This window comes from Pleurodeles waltl, chromosome 12, assembly GCF_031143425.1.
Source record: "Pleurodeles waltl isolate 20211129_DDA chromosome 12, aPleWal1.hap1.20221129, whole genome shotgun sequence".
NCBI lineage: Eukaryota > Metazoa > Chordata > Amphibia > Caudata > Salamandridae > Pleurodeles > Pleurodeles waltl.
The window spans coordinates 306,259,100-306,273,080 of record NC_090451.1 but is presented as its reverse complement, the minus strand read 5'-3'; the positions used below and the strand labels follow the sequence as shown (position 1 = coordinate 306,273,080).

The window sequence follows — 13,981 nt, the reverse complement described above, 5'->3', positions numbered from 1 at the left end:
TTCCTCTAGGACATTTTCAGTCACCAAGAAGCCCCAGCCTCCAGCACTCTGCAACTCAAAGATCATCCCCTGTCCTGCAACTCCTGCGACGTGGGACTTCTGTTTTGTTGTGCTTCTGAGGCCTCCTTGTGACTCCCTGTGCCCTGGGTCATTCGTGCGGACTCCATTGACTTCTGCTGGCCTTCCTGCGTGCTGAGGGCCAGCCCCGACTCCCCCTCATGGGTAAAGTCTCCTGTACCCTGCTGGTCCTCAAAACTTTGCAAATAGTTCTTCAGCTACTGCTTGCATTTGCCAGTGGGTATTGTTGACCTGACTAGTCACTGACCCTCCTGCAACATGCTACCGTCGAGGTACAGTTTGTAGGTGACTCCTGGGATCTTCTGCAGCTCCTGGACCTTGCAGCTGGACTTCTTCCACGGACTTGCAGGACCTTCCCCTCTAGGAGGGTGGACATTGCCACTTGCACCACCTCAGCACCTCCAAGGGTGCTGTACTCTGTCCCCTCCCTTTTCAGCTCCTTCACGTCTGGAATCCATCCCAGGTTTCCACCAGCCCGGTCCCTGGGTTGTGACAGCAGCTTGGACAATCCAAGGCTTCCACTGACTTCAGAGAGAATCCCTTCTTCCCTCTGTATCAGGGTCCCTGCTGTAAATACTCCTGTCTTCTGGGTATCCAAACTTCCTGTCTGCTGGTTTCTTCGGGGCATTGGGAAGAAAGGGTCCTAAATTCCACAAACTCCTATTACTCCCTTTGTTAGCCTAGGGGAAGACTGGGTGGGTAACTACCTTGCACCTGGTCGCTGTGGACACTTACTGTACTTACCTCTGGTGTTTCTGTCTGCCCCCAGCCCCTAGCTAACTACCACACTTTCCTTGGTTAGGTTCACTATTTCACATTACACTTTTTTTTGTATATGGTTTGGTCCTCCTGCAGGCCCCATGCATTTTTATGCTATTTCTGGTTTATTTTGTGTACATATTGTGTGTAGATATCTCTGTCTAGTAGTAGTGCTGTAATAAAGTGTCCTTTATTTTTGCTACACATGTGTGGTTCTTTCTTGTGAGTGAGTTGAGTTACTGTCTGACTACTGTGGTATTGCAAGTGCTTTACATTCCTCCTGGATAAGCTTCAGCTACTCACCTCAACTACCCCTAGAGAGCTTTTGCTATCTGGACACCTATTCACTTTCACTAAGGGTTGCCTGGATTCAGTATGGTGTGCCACACCATAGGTGTACACCATAAACTGAGCCAGCCTCCTACACACAACATAGCTGTTCTTCTGGAAATGATATGAAAATGTGTTTAATGTTGCCAATGTTAACATCGGACTAACAACTAAAGTAAGCTCTAGCAGGTTATTAAAGTAATGGGTTGGTATAGCAGAATAAGTCAGATTGGGAGTATGCCAGTAAATACTATTACCTATAATTATGGAAATTTCAGCTGGTTCCTGTCCACCCCTTACTTTCCCACTGACAGTGTGTGTTAACTGGCAAGTGGTCTAGTAACTAGGTCACAGGTGATAATTGTTGTATGGCTGCAGCCACACTTGGAGCTCCTAGATGCCAGTGCTGCACATGGGATTTTTGTGAGTCAGGGGGAGTGGTTGTTAGATAGTAGGTTTCCACTAGTGACTGGTAAGTAGTATGGGCAGGGTACGGCTGCCAGTGGGCACAGGTCGTGGGTGTGATTGTGTAACCACATGGATACATGGGTAAGCCTATGTTTGCTTGCATCTAAATGTTTTCAAAGGTAGACTGTATTTTAGGACTTGTGTTGAAGGAGAGAACATCCTTAGAAGGAGAAAGACTTCCTCTGAAATTGTTCGAAGGTTGAGGCTTAGTGGGTTGGGTGGGGGAGAGGGCATGTGGAAGGGGGTTCCCCAGGGACAGGAACCATATCCTATGTGTTTCCTAAGGATAGCACAGGTGGGACATAGCCCCATCCTGACCTACTGGCCGATGTTCCCTAGGAAGCTTTGTACCCAGAAATCCGAAGAATTTAGTGCCCCAGACCGGTGGGCAATGCAGCACCTCTAACACCAGACGAGTAGTAAATGGGCAAGCATGTATGATCCATGACATTAGAGTTATCACTCTGGTCGGTTTATCTGTGCAGTGGACTACCTTGCCCAGGAGCTGTGATATTCCCTATGCTGGCAGCAAGCCATCATTAGGCCTAGACATACTGTAAGTTAGGAGTTCTTGTAACCTGGTTATTGTTGTTTGCCTTAGAAGTCAGTGAGCTAGTTAGCTTCCATCTTTTGATCCAACATGCCTAACCTAAAGTGCTCCCCTAAGGGGTGCAAGGATCCTGCTAGCTGCTGTGGCAGACTTAAGATAGCGTATGAATCCCACTCGTGCATGGCCACCTTCTTTCGACAGAATAAGCAGTGTAAACTACTCCCTGTCTTCATTACATGGCCACATTCATGCCATTCTGGAGTACATTGTCAACATCTGGGTAGCCTTCAACACACGGATGCTTAATTTGAAACTCAGAAGAGTAAGTGCTAGAGGAGGCTGAAAACCTTGTGTATCTTTTAATCATTGTGCATTTTGTAGCGTGCTAGCTTATTTTTACAAGGTAATTTATGCTGCAGCACACCTTTCTTGGTATGTCTAGATATTGAAACAGAAATATACATGGAAGCATGATGGAGAAGCATGTGGCAAGATCAGAGTAATACTGCATATTTTCATTTTGCAGATGTTGCTAGCAAATATTTCCGCTTGGCCGAGGTCTTGTATTACAAGATATTGGAGACTATCATTGAACAAGAGAGAAGACGAGTAGGTGACTCTCACTTATCGGTAAGGAAAAAGACGTCGAATGCATTCACAGAATTTTCTTTTTTATTCAGCATAGCTTAAGAAAACTTATTGATGTCAATGTGTTACTCCAGTGTTGAAGGATACGGCAAAATTGATTCTTATTAAAGAACAGAGTTGCACAGCTTGGAGGGTGTCCAAGACAAAGGAAATAAACATTTATTCCTGGGATTTTTCATGCTGGCAAGAGAATGATTTGTTGTAGGAATGAGCAGAACTGATTTTAAAGGAACTATTTAGCCTTTTGAAAAATTTATAGATATCAGAGTAACACTTCTTCACAATGATTATGCACCCTGAGTTTATCCTGAATCATATGCTTACGACTTTGACTACTTATACCATTGCATAAATGTATGCAAATTCTGTACTTTCAAGTCTCTCTGGATCTTTCTGACGTATCACATTTATTTTCTCCCTCACTGAGCTTTGAAGCAGGAAAAATGGTTCTTGAGTACCGACAAACCAAATGGCCTTATAAGGGCCCTTACTTCTGAAAGTAATTCCCAACCATCCAGCATCTTTCAGAGAACCACCACTGTCCCTACTGATTTATTCTTTTGTCCTGCCACTTCTGGTTGTAATCTAAATATTAATTAGCACTGGGGTTACCATTTTCTCCAGGTTAGAACTAGCCAGAAACCTATGACGACCTGCAGCTTGCATTTAAGCATCAGTTCAAGATTATGTTGTAATTCACCATTTTTATTGTTTCACTGAGGCTTCACACAAACAGATTGTCTCCTGGAAATATGGCAAGAGCTGGACACGTTGGCCACCCACTTAGAAAACGCACATATACTCACTCTGGGACTACTTATTTTACCATGTCTATCCTTCAGCTTTCCCCAATATTCCAGTTTTTCAGTGGGTGAGTAATTGTAACTTCTGAACCAGAACCGGAACCCGCGAACGCACCGCGCACACCAGGAGAGCCAGGAGGAGCCCAATGGCGTGCGGCACCCCTCCCGCAGAAGCCTCGGGCCCTAGAGCCTTCACCCAGCGCCCCTGAGCCCTCCTGCGGAGCGGTGTGAACCGCGCATCCCCCACACCTAATTCGGGACGCGTTTGAAGAACCGGCAGCAACAGCAGCGCTAGTAGCGCATTCCACCTGCGGCCCATCCGGCGGTCTCCCCCGCGGACCCCTGCAGAAGGGGCCCGACGGGGTGCGGCTTGCGGGGGGGTGAGGGGGGCCCAGCCCCTCTGATCATCGCGTGAAAAGGGCATTCATTGCCACTAAGAGCCAGCCTCCAGCGGCGGGGCAAGGGGGAGCCCAGCCCTTCTGATCATCACGTGAGAAGGGCATTGCCACTAAGAACCAGCCTCCACCTCCTGCCCACACTTACGACACTGCTGTAGGAAGTTGGCTCTGTATGTGCTATTTCAAAGTAAGGAATAGCATGCACAGAGTCCAAGGGTTCCCCTTAGAGGTAAAATAGTGGTAAAAAGAGATAATACTAATGCTCTATTTTGTGGTAGTGTGGTCGAGCAGTAGGCTTATCCAAGGAGTAGTGTTAAGCATTTGTTGTACATACACATAGACAATAAATGAGGTACACACACTCAGAGACAAATCCAGCCAATAGGTTTTTATATAGAAAAATATCTTTTCTTGGTTTATTTTAAGAACCACAGGTTCAAATTCTACATGTAATATCTCATTCGAAAGGTATTGCAGGTAAGTACTTTAGGAACTTCAAATCATCAAAATTGCATGTATACTTTTCAAGTTATTCACAAATAGCTGTTTTAAAAGTGGACACAGTGCAATTTTCACAGTTCCTAGGGGAGGTAAGTATTTGTTAGGTTAACCAGGTAAGTAAGACACTTACAGGGCTTAGTTCTTGGTCCAAGGTAGCCCACCGTTGGGGGTTCAGAGCAACCCCAAAGTCACCACACCAGCAGCTCAGGGCCGGTCAGGTGCAGAGTTCAAAGTGGTGCCCAAAACACATAGGCTAGAATGGAGAGAAGGGGGTGCCCCGGTTCCGGTCTGCTTGCAGGTAAGTACCCGCGTCTTCGGAGGGCAGACCAGGGGGGTTTTGTAGGGCACCGGGGGGGACACAAGCCCACACAGAAATTTCACCCTCAGCAGCGCGGGGGCGGCCGGGTGCAGTGTAGAAACAAGCGTCAGGTTTGTAATGGAAGTCAATGGGAGATCTAGAGATCTCTTCAGCGCTGCAGGCAGGCAAGGGGGGGGTTCCTCGGGGAAACCTCCACTTGGTCAAGGGAGAGGGACTCCTGGGGGTCACTCCTCCAGTGAAAGTCCGGTCCTTCCGGTCCTGGGGGCTGCGGGTGCAGGGTCTCTCCCAGGTGTCGGGACTTAGGATTCAAAGAGTCGCGGTCAGGGGAAGCCTCGGGATTCCCTCTGCAGGCGGCGCTGTGGGGGCTCAGGGGGGACAGGTTTTTGTACTCACAGTCTTAGAGTAGTCCTGGGGTCCCTCCTGAGGTGTTGGATCGCCACCAGCCGAGTCGGGGTCGCCGGGTGCAGTGTTGCAAGTCTCACGCTTCTTGCGGGGAGCTTGCAGGGTTCTTTAAAGCTGCTGGAAACAAAGTTGCAGCTTTTCTTGGAGCAGGTCCGCTGTCCTCGGGAGTTTCTTGTCTTTTCGAAGCAGGGGCAGTCCTCAGAGGATGTCGAGGTCGCTGGTCCCTTTGGAAGGCGTCGCTGGAGCAGGATCTTTGGAAGGCAGGAGACAGGCCGGTGAGTTTCTGGAGCCAAGGCAGTTGTCGTCTTCTGGTCTTCCTCTGCAGGGGTTTTCAGCTAGGCAGTCCTTCTTCTTGTAGTTGCAGGAATCTGATTTTCTAGGGTTCAGGGTAGCCCTTAAATACTAAATTTAAGGGCGTGTTTAGGTCTGGGGGGTTAGTAGCCAATGGCTACTAGCCCTGAGGGTGGGTACACCCTCTTTGTGCCTCCTCCCAAGGGGAGGGGGTCACAATCCTAACCCTATTGGGGGAATCCTCCATCTGCAAGATGGAGGATTTCTAAAAGTTAGAGTCACTTCAGCTCAGGACACCTTAGGGGCTGTCCTGACTGGCCAGTGACTCCTCCTTGTTGCTTTCTTTGTTCCCTCCAGCCTTGCCGCCAAAAGTGGGGGCCGTGGCCGGAGGGGGCGGGCAACTCCACTAAGCTGGAGTGCCCTGCTGGGCTGTGACAAAGGGGTGAGCCTTTGAGGCTCACCGCCAGGTGTTACAGCTCCTGCCTGGGGGAGGTGTTAGCATCTCCACCCAGTGCAGGCTTTGTTACTGGCCTCAGAGTGACAAAGGCACTCTCCCCATGGGGCCAGCAACATGTCTCTGGTGTGGCAGGCTGCTGGAACTAGTCAGCCTACACAGACAGTCGGTTAAGTTTCAGGGGGCACCTCTAAGGTGCCCTCTGTGGTGTATTTTACAATAAAATGTACACTGGCATCAGTGTGCATTTATTGTGCTGAGAAGTTTGATACCAAACTTCCCAGTTTTCAGTGTAGCCATTATGGTGCTGTGGAGTTCGTGTTTGACAGACTCCCAGACCATATACTCTTATGGCTACCCTGCACTTACAATGTCTAAGGTTTTGTTTAGACACTGTAGGGGTACCATGCTCATGCACTGGTACCCTCACCTATGGTATAGTGCACCCTGCCTTAGGGCTGTAAGGCCTGCTAGAGGGGTGTCTTACCTATACTGCATAGGCAGTGAGAGGCTGGCATGGCACCCTGAGGGGAGTGCCATGTCGACTTACTCGTTTTGTCCTCACTAGCACACACAAGCTGGCAAGCAGTGTGTCTGTGCTGAGTGAGAGGTCTCCAGGGTGGCATAAGACATGCTGCAGCCCTTAGAGACCTTCCTTGGCATCAGGGCCCTTGGTACTAGACGTACCAGTTACAAGGGACTTATCTGGATGCCAGGGTCTGCCAATTGTGGATACAAAAGTACAGGTTAGGGAAAGAACACTGGTGCTGGGGCCTGGTTAGCAGGCCTCAGCACACTTTCAATTGTAAACATAGCATCAGCAAAGGCAAAAAGTCAGGGGGCAACCATGCCAAGGAGGCATTTCCTTACACAACCCCCCCCCCAAACGAAAGAGGATGAGACTAACCTTTCCCAAGAGAGTCTTCATTTTCTAAGTGGAAGAACCTGGAAAGGCCATCTGCATTGGCATGGGCAGTCCCAGGTCTGTGTTCCACTATAAAGTCCATTCCCTGTAGGGAGATGGACCACCTCAACAGTTTAGGATTTTCACCTTTCATTTGCATCAGCCATTTGAGAGGTCTGTGGTCAGTTTGAACTAGGAAGTGAGTCCCAAAGAGGTATGGTCTCAGCTTCTTCAGGGACCAAACCACAGCAAAGGCCTCCCTCTCAATGGCACTCCAACGCTGCTCCCTGGGGAGTAACCTCCTGCTAATGAAAGCAACAGGCTGGTCAAGGCCATCATCATTTGTTTGGGACAAAACTGCCCCTATCCCATGTTCAGAGGCATCAGTCTGCACAATGAACTGCTTAGAATAATCTGGAGCTTTTAGAACTGGTGCTGAGCACATTGCCTGTTTCAGGGTGTCAAAGGCCTGTTGGCATTCCACAGTCCAGTTCACTTTCTTGGGCATTTTCTTGGAGGTGAGTTCAGTGAGGGCTGTCACAATGGATCCATATCCCTTCACAAACCTCCTGTAATACCCAGTCAAGCCAAGGAATGCCCTGACTTGAGTCTGGGTTTTTGGAGCTACCCAGTCCAGAATAGTCTGGATCTTGGGTTGGAGTGGCTGAACTTGGCCTCCACCTACAAGGTGGCCCAAGTAAACCACAGTTCCCTGCCCTATCTGGCATTTGGATGCCTTGATAGAGAGGCCTGCAGATTGCAGAGCCTTCAAAACCTTCTTCAGGTGGACCAGGTGATCCTGCCAGGTGGAGCTAAAGACAGCAATATCATCAAGATAAGCTGTGCTAAAGGACTCCAAGCCAGCAAGGACTTGATTCACCAACCTTTGGAAGGTGGCAGGGGCATTCTTTAAACCAAAGGGCATAACAGTAAACTGATAATGCCCATCAGGTGTGGAGAATGCTGTTTTCTCTTTTGCTCCAGGTGCCATTTTTATTTGCCAGTACCCTGCTGTCAAGTCAAAGGTACTTAAGAATTTGGCAGCACCTAATTTATCTATGAGCTCATCAGCTCTTGGAATTGGATGAGCATCTGTCTTGGTGACAGAATTGAGCCCTCTGTAGTCCACACAAAACCTCATCTCTTTCTTTCCATCTTTGGTGTGAGGTTTGGGGACTAAGACCACTGGGCTAGCCCAGGGGCTGTCAGAGCACTCAATTACTCCCAGTTCCAGCATCTTGTGGACTTCCACCTTGATGCTTTCTTTAACATGGTCAGACTGTCTAAAGATTTTGTTTTTGACAGGCATGCTGTCTCCTGTGTCCACATCATGGGTACACAGGTGTGTCTGACCAGGGGTTAAGGAGAAGAGTTCAGGAAACTGTTGTAGGACTCTCCTACAATCAGCTTGCTGTTGGCCAGAGAGGGTGTCTGAGTAGATCACTCCATCTACTGTGCCATCTTTTGGGTCTGATGACAGAAGATCAGGGAGAGGTTCACTCTCTGCCTCCTGATCCTCATCTGTTACCATCAACAGATTCACATCAGCCCTGTCATGGAAGAGCTTAAGGCGGTTCACATGGATCACCCTCTTGGGGCTCCTGCTTGTGCCCAGGTCCACCAGGTAGGTGACCTGACTCTTCCTTTCTAGCACTGGGTAAGGGCCACTCCACTTGTCCTGGAGTGCCCTGGGAGCCACAGGCTCCAGAACCCAGACTTTCTGCCCTGGTTGGAACTCAACCAGTGCAGCCTTTTGGTCATACCAAAACTTCTGGAGCTGTTGGCTGGCCTCAAGGTTTTTGGTTGCCTTTTCCATGTACTCTGCCATTCTAGAGCGAAGGCCAAGTACATAGTCCACTATGTCCTGTTTAGGCTCATGGAGAGGTCTCTCCCAGCCTTCTTTAACAAGGGCAAGTGGTCCCCTTACAGGATGACCAAACAGAAGTTCAAAGGGTGAGAATCCTACTCCCTTCTGTGGCACCTCTCTGTAAGCGAAAAGCAGACATGGCAAGAGGACATCCCATCTCCTTTTGAGTTTTTCTGGGAGCCCCATGATCATGCCTTTTAATGTCTTGTTGAATCTCTCAACCAAGCCATTAGTTTGTGGATGGTATGGTGTAGTGAATTTATAAGTCACTCCACACTCATTCCAGATGTGCTTTAGGTATGCTGACATGAAGTTGGTACCTCTGTCAGACACCACCTCCTTAGGGAAACCCACTCTGGTAAAGATACCAATGAGGGCCTTGGCTACTGCAGGGGCAGTAGTCGACCTAAGGGGAATAGCTTCAGGATACCTGGTAGCATGATCCACTACTACCAGGATATACATATTTCCTGAGGCTGTGGGAGGTTCTAGTGGACCAACTATGTCCACACCCACTCTTTCAAAGGGAACCCCCACCACTGGAAGTGGAATGAGGGGGGCCTTTGGATGCCCACCTGTCTTACCACTGGCTTGACAGGTGGGGCAGGAGAGGCAAAACTCCTTAACCATGTTGGACATATTGGGCCAGTAGAAGTGGTTGACTAGCCTCTCCCACGTCTTGGTTTGTCCCAAATGTCCAGCAAGGGGAATGTCATGGGCCAATGTTAGGATGAATTCTCTGAACAGCTGAGGCACTACCACTCTCCTAGTGGCACCAGGTTTGGGGTCTCTGGCCTCAGTGTACAGGAGTCCATCTTCCCAATAGACCCTATGTGTTCCATTTTTCTTGCCCTTGGACTCTTCAGCAGCTTGCTGCCTAAGGCCTTCAAGAGAGGGACAGGTTTCTTGTCCCTTACACAGCTCCTCCCTTGAGGGTCCCCCTGGGCCTAAGAGCTCAACCTGATAAGGTTCAAGCTCCAAAGGCTCAGTTCCCTCAGAGGGCAGAACTTCTTCCTGAGAAGAGAGGTTCCCTTTCTTTTGCTGTGTTGCAGTTGGTTTCCCAACTGACTTTCCTTTCCTCTTGGTAGGCTGGGCCATTCTTCCAGACTCCAGCTCTACTTGTTCACCCTGTGCCTTGCATTGTGCTCTTGTTTTCACACACACCAGTTCAGGGATACCCAGCATTGCTGCATGGGTTTTTAGTTCTACCTCAGCCCATGCTGAGGACTCCAGGTCATTTCCAAGCAGACAGTCCACTGGGATATTTGAGGAGACCACCACCTGCTTCAGGCCATTGACCCCTCCCCATTCAAAAGTAACCATTGCCATGGGATGTACTTTTCTCCGATTGTCAGCGTTGGTGACTGTGTAAGTTTTTCCAGTCAGGTATTGGCCAGGGGAAACCAGTTTCTCTGTCACCATGGTGACACTGGCACCTGTATCCCTCAGGCCCTCTATTCTAGTCCCATTAATTAAGAGTTGCTGTCTGTATTTTTGCATGTTAGGCGGCCAGACAGCTAGTGTGGCTAAATCCACCCCACCCTCAGAAACTAGAGTAGCTTCAGTGTGGACCCTGATTTGCTCTGGGCACACTGTTGATCCCACTTGGAGACTAGCCATACCAGTGTTACCTGGATGGGAGTTTGGAGTGGAACCTTTCTTGGGACAGGCCTTGTCTCCAGTTTGGTGTCCATGCTGTTTACAGCTATGACACCAGGCCTTTTTGGGATCAAAGTTTTTACCCTTGTACCCATTGTTTTGTGAAGAGGCTCTGGGCCCACCCTCCTGTGCAGGTTTTTGGGGGCCTGTAGAAGACTCTTTACTATTTTTAGTTTTGGTTGTCTCATCACCCTTCCCCTGGGGAGTCTTTGTGACCCCTTTCTTTTGGTCACCCCCTGTTGAAGTCTTGGACACCCTTGTCTTGACCCAATGGTCCGCCTTCTTTCCCAATTCTTGGGGAGAAATTGGTCCTAGGTCTACCAGATGCTGATGCAGTTTATCATTGAAACAATTACTTAACAGGTGTTCTTTCACAAATAAATTGTACAGCCCATCATAATTACTTACACCACTGCCTTGAATCCAACCATCTAGTGTTTTCACTGAGTAGTCTACAAAGTCAACCCAGGTCTGGCTCGAGGATTTTTGAGCCCCCCTGAATCTAATCCTATACTCCTCAGTGGAGAATCCAAAGCCCTCAATCAGGGTACCCTTCATGAGGTCATAAGATTCTGCATCTTTTCCAGAGAGTGTGAGGAGTCTATCCCTACACTTTCCAGTGAACATTTCCCAAAGGAGAGCACCCCAGTGAGACCTGTTCACTTTTCTGGTTACACAAGCCCTCTCAAAAGCTGTGAACCATTTGGTGATGTCATCACCATCTTCATATTTTGTCACAATCCCTTTGGGGATTTTTAACATGTCAGGAGAATCTCTGACCCTATTTATATTGCTGCCACCATTGATGGGTCCTAGGCCCATCTCTTGTCTTTCCCTTTCTATGGCTAGGAGCTGTCTCTCTAAAGCCAATCTTTTGGCCATCCTGGCTAACAGGAGGTCATCTTCACTGAGAGCATCCTCAGTGATTTCAGAAATGTGGGACCCTCCTGTGAGGGACTCACTATTTCTGACTAACACAGTTGGAGACAGGACTTGAGGGGTCCTGTTCTCCCTATTTAGGACTGGAGGAGGGACATTGGCCTCCAAGTCACTAATTTCTTCCTCTGTGAGGTCATCATCAGAGGGGTTGGGTTTTTCAAACTCTGCCAATAGCTCCTGGAGCTGAATTTTGGTAGGTCTGGAGCCAATGGTTATTTTTTTGATATTACAGAGAGACCTTAGCTCCCTCATCTTAAGATGGAGGTAAGGTGTGGTGTCGAGTTCCACCACATTCATCTCTGTATCAGACATTATTTTGCTAAGAGTTGGAAGACTTTTTAAAGAATCTAAAACTGTTTCTAGAATCTAATTTCAAACTTTTAACAAACTTTTAAACTCTAAAAGACAATGCTAAACAGGGACTTAACACACAAGGCCCTAGCAGGACTTTTAAGAATTTAGAAAAATTTCAAATTGCAAAAATGAATTTCTAATGACAATTTTGGAATTTGTCGTGTGATCAGGTATTGGCTGAGTAGTCCAGCAAATGCAAAGTCTTGTATCCCACCGCTGCCACCAATGTAGGAAGTTGGCTCTGTATGTGCTATTTCAAAGTAAGGAATAGCATGCACAGAGTCCAAGGGTTCCCCTTAGAGGTAAAATAGTGGTAAAAAGAGATAATACTAATGCTCTATTTTGTGGTAGTGTGGTCGAGCAGTAGGCTTATCCAAGGAGTAGTGTTAAGCATTTGTTGTACATACACATAGACAATAAATGAGGTACACACACTCAGAGACAAATCCAGCCAATAGGTTTTTATATAGAAAAATATCTTTTCTTGGTTTATTTTAAGAACCACAGGTTCAAATTCTACATGTAATATCTCATTCGAAAGGTATTGCAGGTAAGTACTTTAGGAACTTCAAATCATCAAAATTGCATGTATACTTTTCAAGTTATTCACAAATAGCTGTTTTAAAAGTGGACACTTAGTGCAATTTTCACAGTTCCTAGGGGAGGTAAGTATTTGTTAGGTTAACCAGGTAAGTAAGACACTTACAGGGCTTAGTTCTTGGTCCAAGGTAGCCCACCGTTGGGGGTTCAGAGCAACCCCAAAGTCACCACACCAGCAGCTCAGGGCCGGTCAGGTGCAGAGTTCAAAGTGGTGCCCAAAACACATAGGCTAGAATGGAGAGAAGGGGGTGCCCCGGTTCCGGTCTGCTTGCAGGTAAGTACCCGCGTCTTCGGAGGGCAGACCAGGGGGGTTTTGTAGGGCACCGGGGGGGACACAAGCCCACACAGAAATTTCACCCTCAGCAGCGCGGGGGCGGCCGGGTGCAGTGTAGAAACAAGCGTCGGGTTTGTAATGGAAGTCAATGGGAGATCTAGAGATCTCTTCAGCGCTGCAGGCAGGCAAGGGGGGGGTTCCTCGGGGAAACCTCCACTTGGTCAAGGGAGAGGGACTCCTGGGGGTCACTCCTCCAGTGAAAGTCCGGTCCTTCCGGTCCTGGGGGCTGCGGGTGCAGGGTCTCTCCCAGGTGTCGGGACTTAGGATTCAAAGAGTCGCGGTCAGGGGAAGCCTCGGGATTCCCTCTGCAGGCGGCGCTGTGGGGGCTCAGGGGGGACAGGTTTTTGTACTCACAGTCTTAGAGTAGTCCTGGGGTCCCTCCTGAGGTGTTGGATCGCCACCAGCCGAGTCGGGGTCGCCGGGTGCAGTGTTGCAAGTCTCACGCTTCTTGCGGGGAGCTTGCAGGGTTCTTTAAAGCTGCTGGAAACAAGGTTGCAGCTTTTCTTGGAGCAGGTCCGCTGTCCTCGGGAGTTTCTTGTCTTTTCGAAGCAGGGGCAGTCCTCAGAGGATGTCGAGGTCGCTGGTCCCTTTGGAAGGCGTCGCTGGAGCAGGATCTTTGGAAGGCAGGAGACAGGCCGGTGAGTTTCTGGAGCCAAGGCAGTTGTCGTCTTCTGGTCTTCCTCTGCAGGGGTTTTCAGCTAGGCAGTCCTTCTTCTTGTAGTTGCAGGAATCTGATTTTCTAGGGTTCAGGGTAGCCCTTAAATACTAAATTTAAGGGCGTGTTTAGGTCTGGGGGGTTAGTAGCCAATGGCTACTAGCCCTGAGGGTGGGTACACCCTCTTTGTGCCTCCTCCCAAGGGGAGGGGGTCACAATCCTAACCCTATTGGGGGAATCCTCCATCTGCAAGATGGAGGATTTCTAAAAGTTAGAGTCACTTCAGCTCAGGACACCTTAGGGGCTGTCCTGACTGGCCAGTGACTCCTCCTTGTTGCTTTCTTTGTTCCCTCCAGCCTTGCCGCCAAAAGTGGGGGCCGTGGCCGGAGGGGGCGGGCAACTCCACTAAGCTGGAGTGCCCTGCTGGGCTGTGACAAAGGGGTGAGCCTTTGAGGCTCACCGCCAGGTGTTACAGCTCCTGCCTGGGGGAGGTGTTAGCATCTCCACCCAGTGCAGGCTTTGTTACTGGCCTCAGAGTGACAAAGGCACTCTCCCCATGGGGCCAGCAACATGTCTCTGGTGTGGCAGGCTGCTGGAACTAGTCAGCCTACACAGACAGTCGGTTAAGTTTCAGGGGGCACCTCTAAGGTGCCCTCTGTGGTGTATTT

At 49.0% G+C, this 13,981-nt stretch overlaps 1 protein-coding gene across 1 annotated transcript in view; it reads left to right on the top strand.

Annotated features, from left to right (window-relative positions):
* RBL2 (RB transcriptional corepressor like 2) overlaps nucleotides 1-13,981 on the top strand; it is a 533,156-nt gene that overhangs the window by 177,610 nt on the left and 341,565 nt on the right. The window contains exon 11 of the mRNA XM_069216335.1: nucleotides 2,712-2,815. Within this exon, the coding sequence (XP_069072436.1) occupies nucleotides 2,712-2,815 (104 nt within the window). The remainder of the gene's footprint in view (nucleotides 1-2,711; nucleotides 2,816-13,981) is intronic.